Here is a 14083-nt window from a genome sequence, read left to right on the forward strand (position 1 = left end):
AGGAGAGGAAGTGGTGTCCCAAGGGGTCAGGAACCTTGGCATGGAGCTTATCCCATAAATGCTTTTGGACCTATCTACAGGAAACTCCTGGAGAAGGTCACTGCCTGAGTTGGCTGCTGAGCAGAGTGTTCCTGAGAGCCCAGGAAGTCAGTCAGGGCAGGCAGAACCCAGGAAAATATATCTTCAAGTTAAGGAATCCTGAAGACCAGACTCTTCTTTACCTGTTTGCTCCCTGATCTTTTCATTCCATCATTTTTCAAATTGCGGATTATTGCACTTTCCAGCTGTGGTGCTTGGGAATTCATCTGCTCTACACGCTTTTGGCTTAATTGGGGCATCCAAGCCTGCAAAAAGATCCAGTCTTTTGAGAGGTACTGAAGATATTCTGGCACAGAAACTCATCTTCAGTGCCTTTCACTGGGGAGTATTTGTGTAAGGTAAGAAACTTGGCAGTTTGCAGAAAACAGCTCAGAGGAATAACATTAAAAATAAAAACCAAATAATGCTGATATATTAAATAAGGTTCACCAGAAGGTGTTACCTGTTCTTAAAGCATGGAAATAGTATTACAAGCAACTTCTGTAGAAAAGAAGGTTGTGTCAACTATAGATCTTTATCCACCATGACAGAAGTTCTTAATGGAGCAGCAACAAGGTGCAAGATAAATTTTATATATTTTCCTAAGTAAATATAAATGCAATTTGTTTTTTAGATTTGAGACTTTGGGAAAAACAAAAAGACTGGGCTGCTACAGAGCTCCTCATTTACACAGACATTCTGATTTTCCACCAAAACCCTGAGTCCTAAATATTTTAGGTTGTCATATTCATTACCAAGGAAAGCATGTTAACATAACGGCAAATTGGTGGGGTTTTAAAATTATTTTTCTTTATAAAGAAAGTAGTCCACACAAGAGTTTGGTGCAGTTTTGTATGCCATTTAAACATTACATATAATTCCGTCCTAGTTTGTTTTCTAAGAGGAAAAAGAAGCTCATGAATTTTCCAAATGGAAAAAACACCACTAATCAGTGATAGAAAAATGAAAAATTCAAATGGCAAACTACAGAAGTGTAACTTTGGCAGAAAAACAAGAATACGTTTGAAAGTGATTATGTCTTAAGAATCCTGATATATTTAATCACTAGTAAGTTTTCAACTAATAAAATATTCCATTTGGGGAAAATTTTTCAAGATAGTAAATTTTTTTTTCTGTATGTATTTAACAATACAAAATTGTTGTTTTATTTTTTTTTGGTTCTTAAAAACTAAATAAATATTTCTGGTCAAGCGAAAAAAGAAACAAGAACAAGACAACCTGAAAGGTGTCTAGAATAGCTAAATTATTTGTCCCTTCAGATACACATTGCTCATTTTTGTCACTATTTCGGTCCAGATGTTTGTGATTCTAGAAATGCATATGGCTGGGTGATATTAAATGTATCACAGCTGAGTGTTCGTCCCACAGCTCTGAAAAAGTGGCATCTATCAGCATTGCAGATGGGGAGACAAGAAACCTTCAAACACGTAGTTTTTAAATAAAGCTTTGTTTTGCAAGAAATTCTTAGAAAGAATTCTGGCAGGTCACAAGTAAGGTGGGATGCATGAGGTCCAGAATCACCAAGAGGTCACAGCTGCTGTAAAGGTTGCCACATGTTTTCCAGCTGCCTACTGAATCTAGCAGGTGGTGCCAGGACATTGCAGTCATTGTCTCTGCCACATTCCTGGAATCCCTTAAGCAAATTGTGATGCCAAAGCTCCCAAGACTGGATGGATATTCCCAGATCCACTGAAGCCCCAGAGTGGTTCAGAAAAAGGCTTGGATCTCTGAGGTGCTGCTGACCAGTAAGACTTAGGAACAGGAGCAGGGCACCAAGTAAGCCTGTATGCACTGGAGCCATGAATTCTCCTCTGTACATTGAAATACATTTATTTTTTTTAAATATTGCCTTTGACTGACTTGCCTGAGTCACAGGATGGTCTAAGTTAAGGGGATAAATAATGAGCACTGTCATACTGAATTTTTATGACTGATAAAAACTCAGAATTAAAAAAAAACCTCAAGAATTTTCTTTATTACTCAGTCTATGCCTTCACCTTTACTCTGAAAAAAATACAAGGAATTAATCTTCTCTGTAACAGAAAATGTCATAATTAATACAATCATCTCCTTTTCCCATCACCTTTATACCTTGAACTGTGTCATTCCATGCTTGCTTGAGAATTTTGGCAAACAGCAGTTAATAAGCCCAGAGAGCATAAGAACACCTTAATGAGATCATCTACTTTGAAGGGGAAGGAGAATCTATAAAATTGCAATTATACTTCAAATGATACTTTCAAGATCCACAGTTAAACTGAATCATTAATAAACTATTTTTCCAGTTGTACTAAAAATCACTGTTCTGCAGTTGGAATTTTGGATGCAAGGTAGCAAAAGCTCTTTGGCTCAAACCCCACCTAGTATTGCTTGCATTTTTGTTTGCAGAACATCAGCTACCAAAATCTACCTAGATCTGATCCCAGACAAAGACAGGCAGGGCTGCTCCCTGTGCAGGGATCAGCCCAGGGAGACTGAAGGTGATTAAGTAGGAGCTGAGAGAGAAAACTTCTGTCTCAACTGCAGCACCACACAGAAACTAGAGCTGCTAAATGCAACCAAAGACAAGGAGATTGCTGGTGGATGAAGACTGAACACTTGGCTACTCATCATTCTGAACTGGCTTGGCTTTTGGAAGGACTCCGCTGAAAGCTAGGGAAAACAGAGAACAACCATAAGGTAAGAAAAGGTCTCTTGGACACTGGGAGGAAACTGAACCATGGAATCTGCCGAGTTGGAAGAGACTATCCAGTCCAGCTTCTGGCTCTACACAGCCCCAACAATCCCGCCCTGTGCCTGACCAGAGCAGTGTCCAAACACTCCCAGAACTATGTCAGGTTTGGTGTTGTTACCACTGCCCTGGGAAACCTGTTCCAGTGCCCAACCACCCTCTGGGGGAAGAACCTTTCCCTGATACCCAATCTAAACCTGAAAACCCTGACCCAGCTTCAGGCTTCAGGTCCTATCACTGGGCACCAGAATGAAGAGATCAGTGCCTGCCCTTCCTCTTCCCCTCCTGAGGATTTTGGAGACCCTGGTGAGTCTCCCCTCAGTCTCCTCCCCAAGTGCCCTCAGGCCCTACGGCCCTGTCCAGACGCCTCCCCATCCTCACTGCTCTCTCCAACAGCTTAATGCCCCAATCACCGTTTTATTAAAGAAACACTTTACACACCATTTCAGTACCCCTTGCCTGGGAAATCAACGTTAGAAATATTAATATTAAAAAAATACACAGTGCAAATTACATAACGATAAAAAAGTTGCTTAAACCAATGTTACAATTTGCTGATTCTATCCAGAAAAGAGTTAAGACATATCCCCAAGCAGTTCCCAAGACCAGGATGAAATGGTACAGTCCCAAAGCACTTAAACAGCACAAATTCTGTTTCCCTTACAGGAGTTACCAGTTTGCTCTGACCATCACTGGTTAGGAAAATTAATGAAAAACTAAGAAATTTTGTTATTTCATCACGAGCAACTACTACCAGCAAAGGCATGCTGCACATCTGATTAACTTTTTAACAATTAGGAGCTCTGACATGTGAACAGATAAAAAGCAGGAAAGTCAAAACCCAGGTTTAGTAAGGCAGGTAATGGAATGTGCTGTTATGTGTAAGAAATGTTTCTTCAAATGCTGCCATCCTTTAAATGCCAGCTCTTAGCAGTACTGAATTGTTCAATCTTATAAACTGATTATGTGTTTTAGTGACACACTTTCCCTCTGAAACTCAAGGACTCAAAGGTGAACAAAATTAATGGGCAAAAGCTGGGCTGAATAGTGTCTACTCACAAAAAAAGCCACAACTTACTAGTGACAAAATACTTTAGACATCATACCTATCAGTGTTACACATATTCTTCAGCTATATTAAAAACAATATTCAACATAAAAATTGTTTTCAGCCAAACTAAAGAACTACACAACAGTTTCCTGCATCCAGTAAATAATAAAAAAAATATCCCCTGCAAGAGTCAGCACAGAAAAACTCCAGATCTTCTGCAAGCTGCACTTTATCTCACTGCACATAGGAGGAGGACAGAAACAAGAACTGAAAGGGTTTATAACTGCAAGTACAGTCTACAGACCCTTGAAGGGAACACAGCTCAGTAAAATCTCACTACTCTGAAGGCTTTCAGTTAAATTTGTCTGCAAACAAAAAGATCCATGGAACTTAGGTGTGTGTCTAATCATGAAAAATGTTTAGACAGAACAGATAGGAAGCTCAAGTCACCATTGGAATACAAAGAATAAAAATACTGCAGAAATCTGAAACGTACATTGCTCAATACTACTTATTTACAAGGTCGCTATTCAAAGATCACTGACCACTAAAATTATTTCACAAACCTATCTGTTTTTACAGGTCTTAATCCTATAAATACTGGTTTTGTCAATACACTGCCACATTAAGAATATATGATCATTTATATCAAGACTAAATTTATTCTGTTTTTTCTGTTCATCTGTAGTAAAGAGCATTGCTCACCTGATTACTTTGTGTACTTCAGCAAATTAAATGAGAAGTATTTGGTTAAAACACAGCCTTAACTCCTAAAACTAACATGTGACTAAAAACACTTCCTAAGGTGACGCAGGGCTCTTATTTAGAAAAATCTAAACAGTTTCTGAGAACTCAGCAAACAAGTAACAAGACAATTAAAACTCTTTCATGCTGTTAAATTTAGCTAAGAATTACCTCCTGCTCTTCAGCATCAAGTATTCCCCATGCTTTGAAAACAAGAAGCCAGGGGATTATAAGAAAAGCTCATTTAACATGTTTTTATAGAGACTCTGCTATCAAGAATATTAGGAACTAAAAGATCTCCAAATCATGGGCATTATCAATTTCAATAGTATCCTCAGGTTCCATCTTTGCCTCGTGGTGCCCCTCCTGCAGGTCATCCAGGGAAGCCAGAGCCTCGTTTGTGTCACTGGCAAAAGTCTCCCGAGATGCATCATCATATTCCTGCAGGTTAAGCCCCTTGATGGCCTTTTTCATCTTCTTCCCCAGAACTTGTATCCTCCTCTTCTTGGCAGCTTTTTTGTTTTCATACTCCTTTTGGTTTTCCAGATAGAATATTTCCTTGAAAGAAGTAAACAACAACAACAAATTTTTGCGTATTCATTTTACTGGTATTTCCTAAAAAAAAAAAGTGAAGTAATAAAAAAGACCACAAACCTACAAATAATGGTCAATATTTAACTAAGCTACTTGTTATTGAGAGCAGAAGTGTGAGAAAAGACTGCACTTAAGGAAGAGGGGTAGAACAGAAAATTTCTTTTCTAATAGTGTAAAGTAATCAGAATTGCAACTTTTAAAACTTTTTTCTGAACACTGTAAGCTATGAAAGGATGTTGGGGTTTTATTTTCCTGTTTCTTTTTTTTTTATCCAAACAAACAATCACAATGTGGACACAAAGTTGACTTTTTTCTCAATTCCCAGTACTAGACCCTAGAAGGGTTTACAGAATTTCCTGTAGCCACCTACAAGTAAAATAAAAACTCTAACAAAAACTCTTTTAAAAAAGTAACATAGGCCATCAAAAAAAAAAAAAAAAAGTTGGTAATTTCTGCACTAAGTAAAAAGATCTCAGAGAAATAATGTTTACAAGCTTACAAAACTGATTTAAAGAGCACTACAGTGAGCAATTCAGATTAGGTTCAGACCATCAACTAATTTAATGAGAAATTCTGCTTGGTGCGACAGCTGGAATGATACAGGACAAAAATATTCTACTGGGAGACCTGCATTCAATCCATGCACCATGACAAAAAGCTCCAAGGGGAGAAACACAATGTGGACAACTTTGCTGTAAAGAATACAAATATACAGATTAGGAAAATCTAACATTTACCTCTGCCAGACTCTACAGCCTCATCCTCCTCAACAGGTTTTTGTGACTGGCAACATGCAAAAGTGAGTTCTCAGTGCTTAGAGTTAATGGCAATTCAACAATTTTTGAGTAGGTCTTTTATCTTTTGCCTGTCTTTTGAATGTGAAAGCCTGGTTTCAATGGAATATACAGTTACATTTGTTAGAAGTTAGAGAGTTTCAGTCGTGACATTTCTAGTAGGAGGAAAAAATCCAAATTAGAATGTACATTTGCACTCCTGACATTTTTACCTTGATTTTTTCTTCTTTGATGCTCGGTGTGTTCTTCAGCAGGTTTAAATAGACACCCCCAGGTGTTCTTCTCCTGGTGCCATTCTTAATAGGGAGAGAGGAAATTGGGAATAGCATGCTTAATGCTAAGTGTTGACAAAAAAAATAGCCTCTAAGGCAACACTCAGTGTTGAGACAGAATAAAGCCAATTTAAGTTCTGGTGTGTCAAATACCACATGCAAATAACCTTGGCTGTGTCTCATTTGTGACTGACTTAGTCATATGAAGGTCAACAATCAGCCTGCTAAATCTGGACAGGAAAATCATCAAGTTACCAAAAAAAAAATCTTTTAGAATGTAATGCTAAGTTGTTAAAACCACACAATCAACCTGATTTTGGTAGTGAAGAAACAAAATATGAATAATATTCCAATTACTTCCACAGCTATCTGCAACAAGTTATGCACTAAGTTACAGAGTCAGAGCATTCCTAACACATAAGCCCAGTAAAATGTCAAAAAAAATTCTAATAAAATTATGTTCATGTCAAGGTTTTTTTAATAATTGTGCTCAGAAATGCTACAACTTGTCTGTGTTATCTACAGGATTTTGCATTTCTGTTGAAGGCATAGGAAACACAACCTGTACTTTAAAATTCCTCCCCACATGTTCGACCCAGAAATTTTCAGTGCAGCAACAGCAGTGCATGGAAGGGGCTCAGCTTTGAAATTTCTGTAAATCACAAGTGCTAACTATTATACTATTGTTCAATTAAAATTCACAGTATAAACCACTGCTTTTACTCCAGTAGAAACTGGATGATGCTGGTGCAAAATGTGATACTTTCCTGCTATAATAATGTACTATATAAGCTAAAAATTCCAAGAAGAGGGATGCTCAGGTTTCAAGAAGGTTCTTGACACAGCACATGTGAACATCTTTTTTAGCACCTGCATTTCATGGTGCCTTCTGTGATCTGCCTTTCAAAGAGTGTACTCCAATCTGCTCCCAAAGCAACCTGTGCCACCAGGAGCTGTGCCCCTTCCATCTCCTCTGTTAAACACTTTTAAATTTAGCTTTCAAGACAACAGAATGCTTCTAACACAACTAGCTAGCTGGAATTTGGTGCCTTTTGTTTTTTGAAAGAGGAAGGCAGGGTTGATTGTGTTCCCCTACTTGTTTTTTGCCTCCTCTCTACTTCAAGTGTTGAAACTTAACAATTGTAATCAAGTGAAAGTACTTCCAAATTCTCAACCACAGCTTTTCTTACCCACTGTTTTTTGCACTGGGGCTCATTATTTAACAAGAACAAAAACATACAAAAAATTGAGAACCTAACCATGGAGTATAGGGGTTTTTACCACGATTTTTAACAGAAATCAGTGCTCAGTTTTGCTCTGCTGATACACAAGCCAGTGGTTCCCTAATAAAGCAAACAGTTTTCCTTTTGGGAGTTATTCAGCAAATGGGATGTTGGAAATGCTGATTTTTATTCAAGCCTGAGAATCCTTCATCCTCAAGGATGAGGGAAAGATTCCAAGGAGAGCCACAGTAACAGACACAACGTTATCCCTGCAAATCAGACACCAATCTCAGCACAACAACCTGGGTAATCTCCAGGTTCATTTACCTTATTGTTTGCTCAAATTCTGCTGGAAGGTTACACTGATGTTTATTAGGGAAGTCTCATGGCAAGGGAAGGCCATAAAACTGCAGGAGAACATGTCCAGCATGACAGACTTGCAACAGCACTCTGTGAAAATTCTACAAGTAAAAAGCTGTGTTGCCCTGCCCATCCCTGGCAAGCCCACAGGATGACAATTTCCTTACCACGATGAACAGTCCGCCATTCTGTTCTACTTCAGCTGTTTCCATCAGCAGCTCAATGGCTTTTCTCTTCCCAATTATTTTCACAACTCGAGCAATTAAGTCTTTCTTTGGCTCACAAAGTCTGAACAGAGAAGAAAAAAAAAAAAAAAAAAAAAAAAAAAAAAAAAGAGCCACATTTTTTGTCTGGATAATTCCTTGAGTATTACTGACTGTGGAACTTCCACAATGAATAATTCATTTTGTGCTGAAGAGTCTATGTGTTCAAATGTGTTTAAGTGGTTTACTGAATCAGATTTCAAAATACTGAGCTTCTGAAGCATGTTTTTTCTCTGCAGCATGCATTTTTAACTTGTTTCAATGAAAATGCCTTGAGTGGTTATTTTTCTTATATCGATGTGTGAAATATCAAACCAAATACAAAACTGCAAAGACCTGCATAAACCTCTGAAATAAAAGTATAAAAGCTTCTTGTGCATTTAACAGTTAAAATTAACTTTTTACAGTTGAATCAGCAACTGGAGAAAACAGGAAGTATACAAGTTCCCCTGTATCATGTGCCATTTCAGTCAAACCTACGTAACAATGAAGAAATCAGTTTATTGACTGATCTACGATAATCTATAAAAAGCAAACAAAACAACAAGAAAAATTACAACCAGAACCCTATTGATACAGCTCAATGCCGACACTACTACAGTTAGAAAAAAAAGGCTTCTGACTATTTTAATGAAGCTCTATACAACAAAAAGGAGTTTATTGCAAGAAATATGCTCGAACTTTTCAAATTAAGAAATGAGGAACTACCCAGAACTATTAACAGCATTAATAACTAATTGCTGTAGTATTACCAGATTCTGAAGTAATACCACATGTATAAAAACAACTATAATAATAATAAACCCAAGTTTTATTTAAATGCCAAGCTAAGTGTCAGTAAATCTTCTAACTCTTGTTTCCCATTTAACATAATTTTCATTCCTTGCACCACTAAAAGAGAAGTGTGGCGTTTAACTCCATCCAAAACACTGCACTGTCCAAGTTATCTACAGTTTCAAAGGTTTAGAACTTAAAAAAGATTTTTGTGGTGACCACAGCATGTGTGCATTAGTGTCAACCATTGGGTATTTCCCAAAAAAAAGCCACTACTAAATCTGTATAGTGAGAAGCAGTATTTTTCCTTGCCCTAGTCTCAAATAACAAGCAAGCCCTAGTAGCTCTGTACAATAACAAACAGCCCTAGTGGCTCTGTAAATAAAAATATAAAAATTCAAAGAAACAGGCAGTATTATTTGGATGTTTCCATAAGATCACCAGCCACAGTGATGCATTTTTATCACAGGATTTTGGAAATGCTTTTTGTGATCTTTATGCCTAGAGAAGGCTGACCTAGAACAGAGTCTAGACAGAGTTAAAAGAATAAAGTAGGGATTTATTAGAAGGCCTCAACAGATTCATCTTGGGCAGCACAAGAGTCCAGCCAGGGCTACATCCCAAGTGAACCCAGAATGATCAGAAAAATGGACGACCAGTCACAGGGTCTCTCACTTCTATAAGTTCTGCTCCATTTGCATATTGGAGTTCATTGTCCAATTTCAGCTTTATCCCATGAAGTCCCATCCTTCTTGTTTTTCTCTCTTCAGCCCATATTGTTTATGCTCTTGGGCCTGAGATTTGGATCATTTGTCCTTGGTCCCCAGCTAGAGAAGGAATTGTTTTGTCTCCCTGCTCTGTGCAGAGAGCTCACCATCCCCTAATATGAAGCTCAGTACACACTAAAGCAGCCTAGAATCTGAAAAATGTAAAAGCTAAAACCTGAGGCATCAATCTGGTGTGACACCTTATTTAGCAGCACTGGAGCTTCCACCCCGACTTCCTTCTAGCAACCACCAATACTTAGTGAAGATGCACCGTAATTTAACTCACCGATAAGCAATTTCATCTGCCACTTTTTCATCTGAATCCTCCTCTGTTATCTCATACCTTCCCTTGTATTTCATCTCTTGCCTTTCCCCCAGTCTGTCTTTCACGGGCCGCTTCCGCTTGAGGAAGCCCTGCCCGTTTTCCTCCTCTGCCGGCAATGTCTTCTTGTCATCGTGCATGTATTCATCCAGCTCCTTATCCAAAGTCTCTGCCTCCTTCTGCTGGGCTTCCTTCATCAGCTTTTTAGCCAGCAGGTAGTTGTAAGTCTCAGACTGCCTGCTCCTGTCAATTGAACCGTCCATGCCCAGAATCCCAAGCTCAGTTGCCACGGCATCCTGGTTCTGCTCCTGGAGCACGGCACCCCAGATGTTGTTGACCTTCTTCCCGCACAGAGCAGTCTGTTTTTGGTGGCTCTGGCTGAGCTGGAAGGGCTCGGGTTTGCCAGGGGAGAAGTTGAAGCATTTCTGCCTCTTTCGCTTCCACAGGCAGCTGTCGTCATCGGAGTCAGAGCCGCTCTCCTCGCTGGAGTCCAGGCTCTTGGTGGTCCTGTAAGGAACACTGGAAGTACAGGATGAGAGGCTGCTCTGGAAGGGTCTGCAGGAATCACTGCCAGCATGCAGCTTCTGGAATTAAAAATGAACCAAAATCTATTATTCAGTGAAAATTAGAAGGGCTATCAAGTCATCGATCAGCTAAAATACATAATTTTGACCCCCATGGCCATGCAGACCTCCACGAGCATCTCCTGGGCCGCAGCACAGGGGCATCCTTTGAAACGCCTGTATTTTGTGTGCATGAGCATGACACAGAGCATGGCTGACATAGAAACACATCAAGAGCTGCTTTTCTCCTCAAGGCAAACTTTGCTGAGCAAAAATTATTACAGAACTGGAAAAGCGATGAATATGCACAAACAGGACAAAGATGCAAAATGCACAGCAGGCTCTAAGAACACTAAAATACCAGAACAACACAGCAACCTACCAGAGCATTGTCTAACATCAGAGAAGTTAATAATCTCTCTGCAGTTTCAAGTGACAAGACCAAATGACCAAAAATAAACCCTAAAATAAACCCACAAAACTGGGAAGGTGCTCATACTAAGCGTGTTCTGTGATCCCGGCTCAGTCAGGACAGCACATGACCAACTTGGGGACAGCAGAACCTTTACAGAACCACCCATTTTTCCTCCTTTAAATCAACAAGACACTATGGATTAACTATGTCTTATGAATTAGAACAAACACTCCCCACCAAAAAATCATTCCACTGATACACAAATACTCATTAAATGCTTTTACTCCTAATTCCAGTTATTCCCTGACTGATTTCTTATCATAAAGTTATATGCTGTTCCATTATCTTTCAAAATAAGATCTCGTCCTTCACTTTCAAGTGAAATCAGAATTCTTTGTTTAGCCTGTTTTCATCAACATGGCACTGTTTCTTCTTTCTCCAAAAAGGAAAAGGGAAGTATTCAACTTACTACATTACAAAATACAAACATTTAACTTCAAGTGTAATGCAAAAACCCCAAACCCAGCATAAATAAAAAAAAGACTGAACATTTCTGTAAAAAAAATATTTTGTGCTTCATTTCTCCGAACTATATTGCAAAGATCAAAATAACTGGAGAGAATAAAATTTGTTACACATACAGTGTCACACACTGCTCTTTGAAATCTTTTTCAATCTGTACACTGCCGTGAATACCTCGTACTCTCAGTACAAATTCCTCGAAGAATAAATTCCTCATGCCCTCCGCGAATCACAGAGGTTGGAGTTGGGAGGGATCTTAAATTCTATCCATGGCAGGGACACCTTCCACTGTCCCAGGCTGCTTCAAGCCCCAGTGTCCAACCTGACCTGGGACACTGCCAGGGATCCAGGGACAGCCACAGCTGCTCTGGGCACCCAGTGCCAGGGCCTGCCCACCCTGCCAGGGAACAATTCCTGATTGCCAATGTCCCATCCAGCCCTGCCCTGTGGCAGTGGGAGCCATTCCCTGTGTCCTGTCCCTCCAGCCCTTGGCGATTGTCTCTCTCCATCTTTCCTGCAGCCCCTTCAGGCCCTGCAAGGCCACACTGAGCTCAGCCCAAAGTTTCTCCTGCCCAGGTGAGCGATGGCAGCTGTGCCAGCCTTTCCTGCCAGCAGAACTGCTGCATCCCTCTGCTCATCCTGGAGCCTCCTCTGCCCTGGCTCCAGCAGCTCCAGCTCCTCCCTGCGCTGGGGACTTCGGGCTGGTGGCGGAGGGGCATAACGGGACACAGAGAGACACGGGGACAGCGCTGACATCTCCACCGAGACACGGAGAGACGCGAGCGAGCCGCGGGGTCCCGGGGCTGGCAGCGCTCGGGGCTCTCTGCGTGGTCGCCCAGCGGCTCGCCACCATTATCGCCGCTGTCCCCATTGTTCCCGCGCGCGCCACGCGCCCGGCGCGGCAGCGGCTCCGCGGGGAGACCCCGGCGGCACCAGCGCAGGGACAGCCAGGAGCACAGGGACAAGCCAGCAGCCCCGGGAGAGGGCCGGGAACGAGCGCCCCACGCCGGCATAAACCCCTCAAGCGCGGCCTCCGCGGCCTTCACGTCCCGCAGCCCCCAGCCCGGCGCTCCGGCCGCTGCCCACCCTCACCTGTCCGGGGGAGCCGGCGCCGGGCATGTCCGAGTCGGAGCCGGACAGCTCGCCGTCCTCCACGTCGCCGTCCATGCCCCGCAGCTCCTGCGCCATGTCCCGGCGGAAGGGTGGAGCGCGGTGGCGGGGCGGGACAGCGCGTCCGTCCGGGGCCGGCCCGGCCGCGGCTCCTCCTTCCCGGCGCCTGCCGTGTGGGAGTGCCTCATGGGGGAACGAAGCGCGGCGCTGTCGGCGTCGCGGCGTGACCCGGGCGGCTGGTGCGGCTGTGGGATGCTCGGCAGAAGCGTGCGGGGTGTGGGAAGCGGCGAGTTTGCCCTCAGCCGCGTGTTCTTTGGGGTGGTGTCTCGGTGTGCTTTCAAGGCTGATCAAAAGAAAGGAGGTTCATTCTCATCAGTGGCACAGGCAGCAGATGCATCCCGTAGTCAGGGACGTCCTGGAATTGACGAGCTGGAAGGGTGCATAAATAAAGGTGTGGAGAAGACAAGGCTATGAAGGAATTAATGTGAAAAATGCATATTTTATGATTGGCTTTTCGCAAATATTACAATGAATATTATATGTGTAATGTTAAAAAGTTATGCTGTATTAATTCTCTTGCGTGGTGTGTTAAATATAGTTTTAGGTTATAACAATATGTTAAAATAGAAACTCTGCGATGTAAGATTTTTTACTAGCTCAAGAAAGAGATGAGATAATCAAGAAATTCTTTGCGCAGAGATTACAGCAACTGGACAAAGAATTACAGCCTCCTTATCAGAAAAGACAAACATTCTTCTACCTTCTCTCTGTCTTTATGGAACCACTAGGATTAAGGGGAAGAAGTTGACAAAAACCAGAAGAATTCTTAATTTGCAAGGAATTTACGCATCATGTCTGAGATATATGAATATGCAACAGGCTATTTTTAAGGGTTATTCCTTTGTTCACAAGGCATGTTTTTGGCAGCTTAATACCCAAAAACATCTCGACATCCATAGTTCTTTGTTTTTTATTGTCTTGTCATTGTCCTAACTCTAAATTTTTATTACTCTAATTGTATTACTATTTTTATAACCATTTTATTATTATTAAACTTTTAAAAATTCTGAGAACAAATGATTGGCATTTTTCACATTCATTAATGCAAATAAATATCTCCAAGGCATTTCCTGAGGGGATGGTGCCAGACTCTGTTCAGTGGTGCCCAGTGACAGGACGAGGAGCAATGGCCATAAAGTAAACCACAACAGGAGGAAGAAATTTGTTCCATGGAGGGGCAGAGCACTGTAATGGCTTCCCTGGAAGGTTGTGCTCCTGTGTCACCTGGTGACCCAGCCTGGGCAGGGATCTGGGCTGGATGAGCTCCAGAGATTCCTTCTAGCCCCAACCATTCTGTGGTTCTGTATTAGAAGAACAAAGAGCACTTAGCATCCCCCACTCAAGGACATCTGGGAACTAAGAAGCTTTAAGCTGATGGTGTTACTGCATGGTAGTACCTACCGGTGCTCGAGGTATTAT

General features: G+C 41.4%; 1 protein-coding gene across 1 annotated transcript; it reads right to left on the reverse strand.

Annotated features, from left to right (window-relative positions):
* Nucleotides 1-2046: 2046 nt before the first annotated feature.
* PHAX (phosphorylated adaptor for RNA export) lies at nt 2047-12719 on the reverse strand. Its single transcript, XM_054003619.1, has 5 exons — nt 12587-12719; nt 9959-10578; nt 8036-8156; nt 6226-6309; nt 2047-5183 (listed from the first exon to the last, which is right to left on the reverse strand). The coding sequence occupies exons 1-5, from the start codon at nt 12680-12682 to the stop codon at nt 4914-4916; spliced, it is 1191 nt and encodes a 396-aa protein (XP_053859594.1). The 5' UTR covers nt 12683-12719; the 3' UTR covers nt 2047-4913.
* Between the last annotated feature and the right edge of the window lie 1364 nt (nt 12720-14083).

This window comes from Vidua macroura, chromosome Z (genome assembly GCF_024509145.1).
Source record: "Vidua macroura isolate BioBank_ID:100142 chromosome Z, ASM2450914v1, whole genome shotgun sequence".
NCBI classification, from domain to species: domain Eukaryota; kingdom Metazoa; phylum Chordata; class Aves; order Passeriformes; family Viduidae; genus Vidua; species Vidua macroura.

Bases quoted from the DNA above. Each gene is read 5' to 3' on its own strand.
- PHAX (XM_054003619.1), bottom strand. From the start codon at position 12,682: ATGGCGCAGGAGCTGCGGGGCATGGACGGCGACGTGGAGGACGGCGAG. The intron at 10,579-12,586 runs GTGAGGGTGGGC...TTTTAATTCCAG, and splicing joins GCGCCGGCTCCCCCGGACAG to AAGCTGCATGCTGGCAGTGA. The intron at 5,184-6,225 runs GTAAAAATGTCA...ACTTCTTTCAAG, and splicing joins TCAAAGAAGAAAAAATCAAG to GAAATATTCTATCTGGAAAA.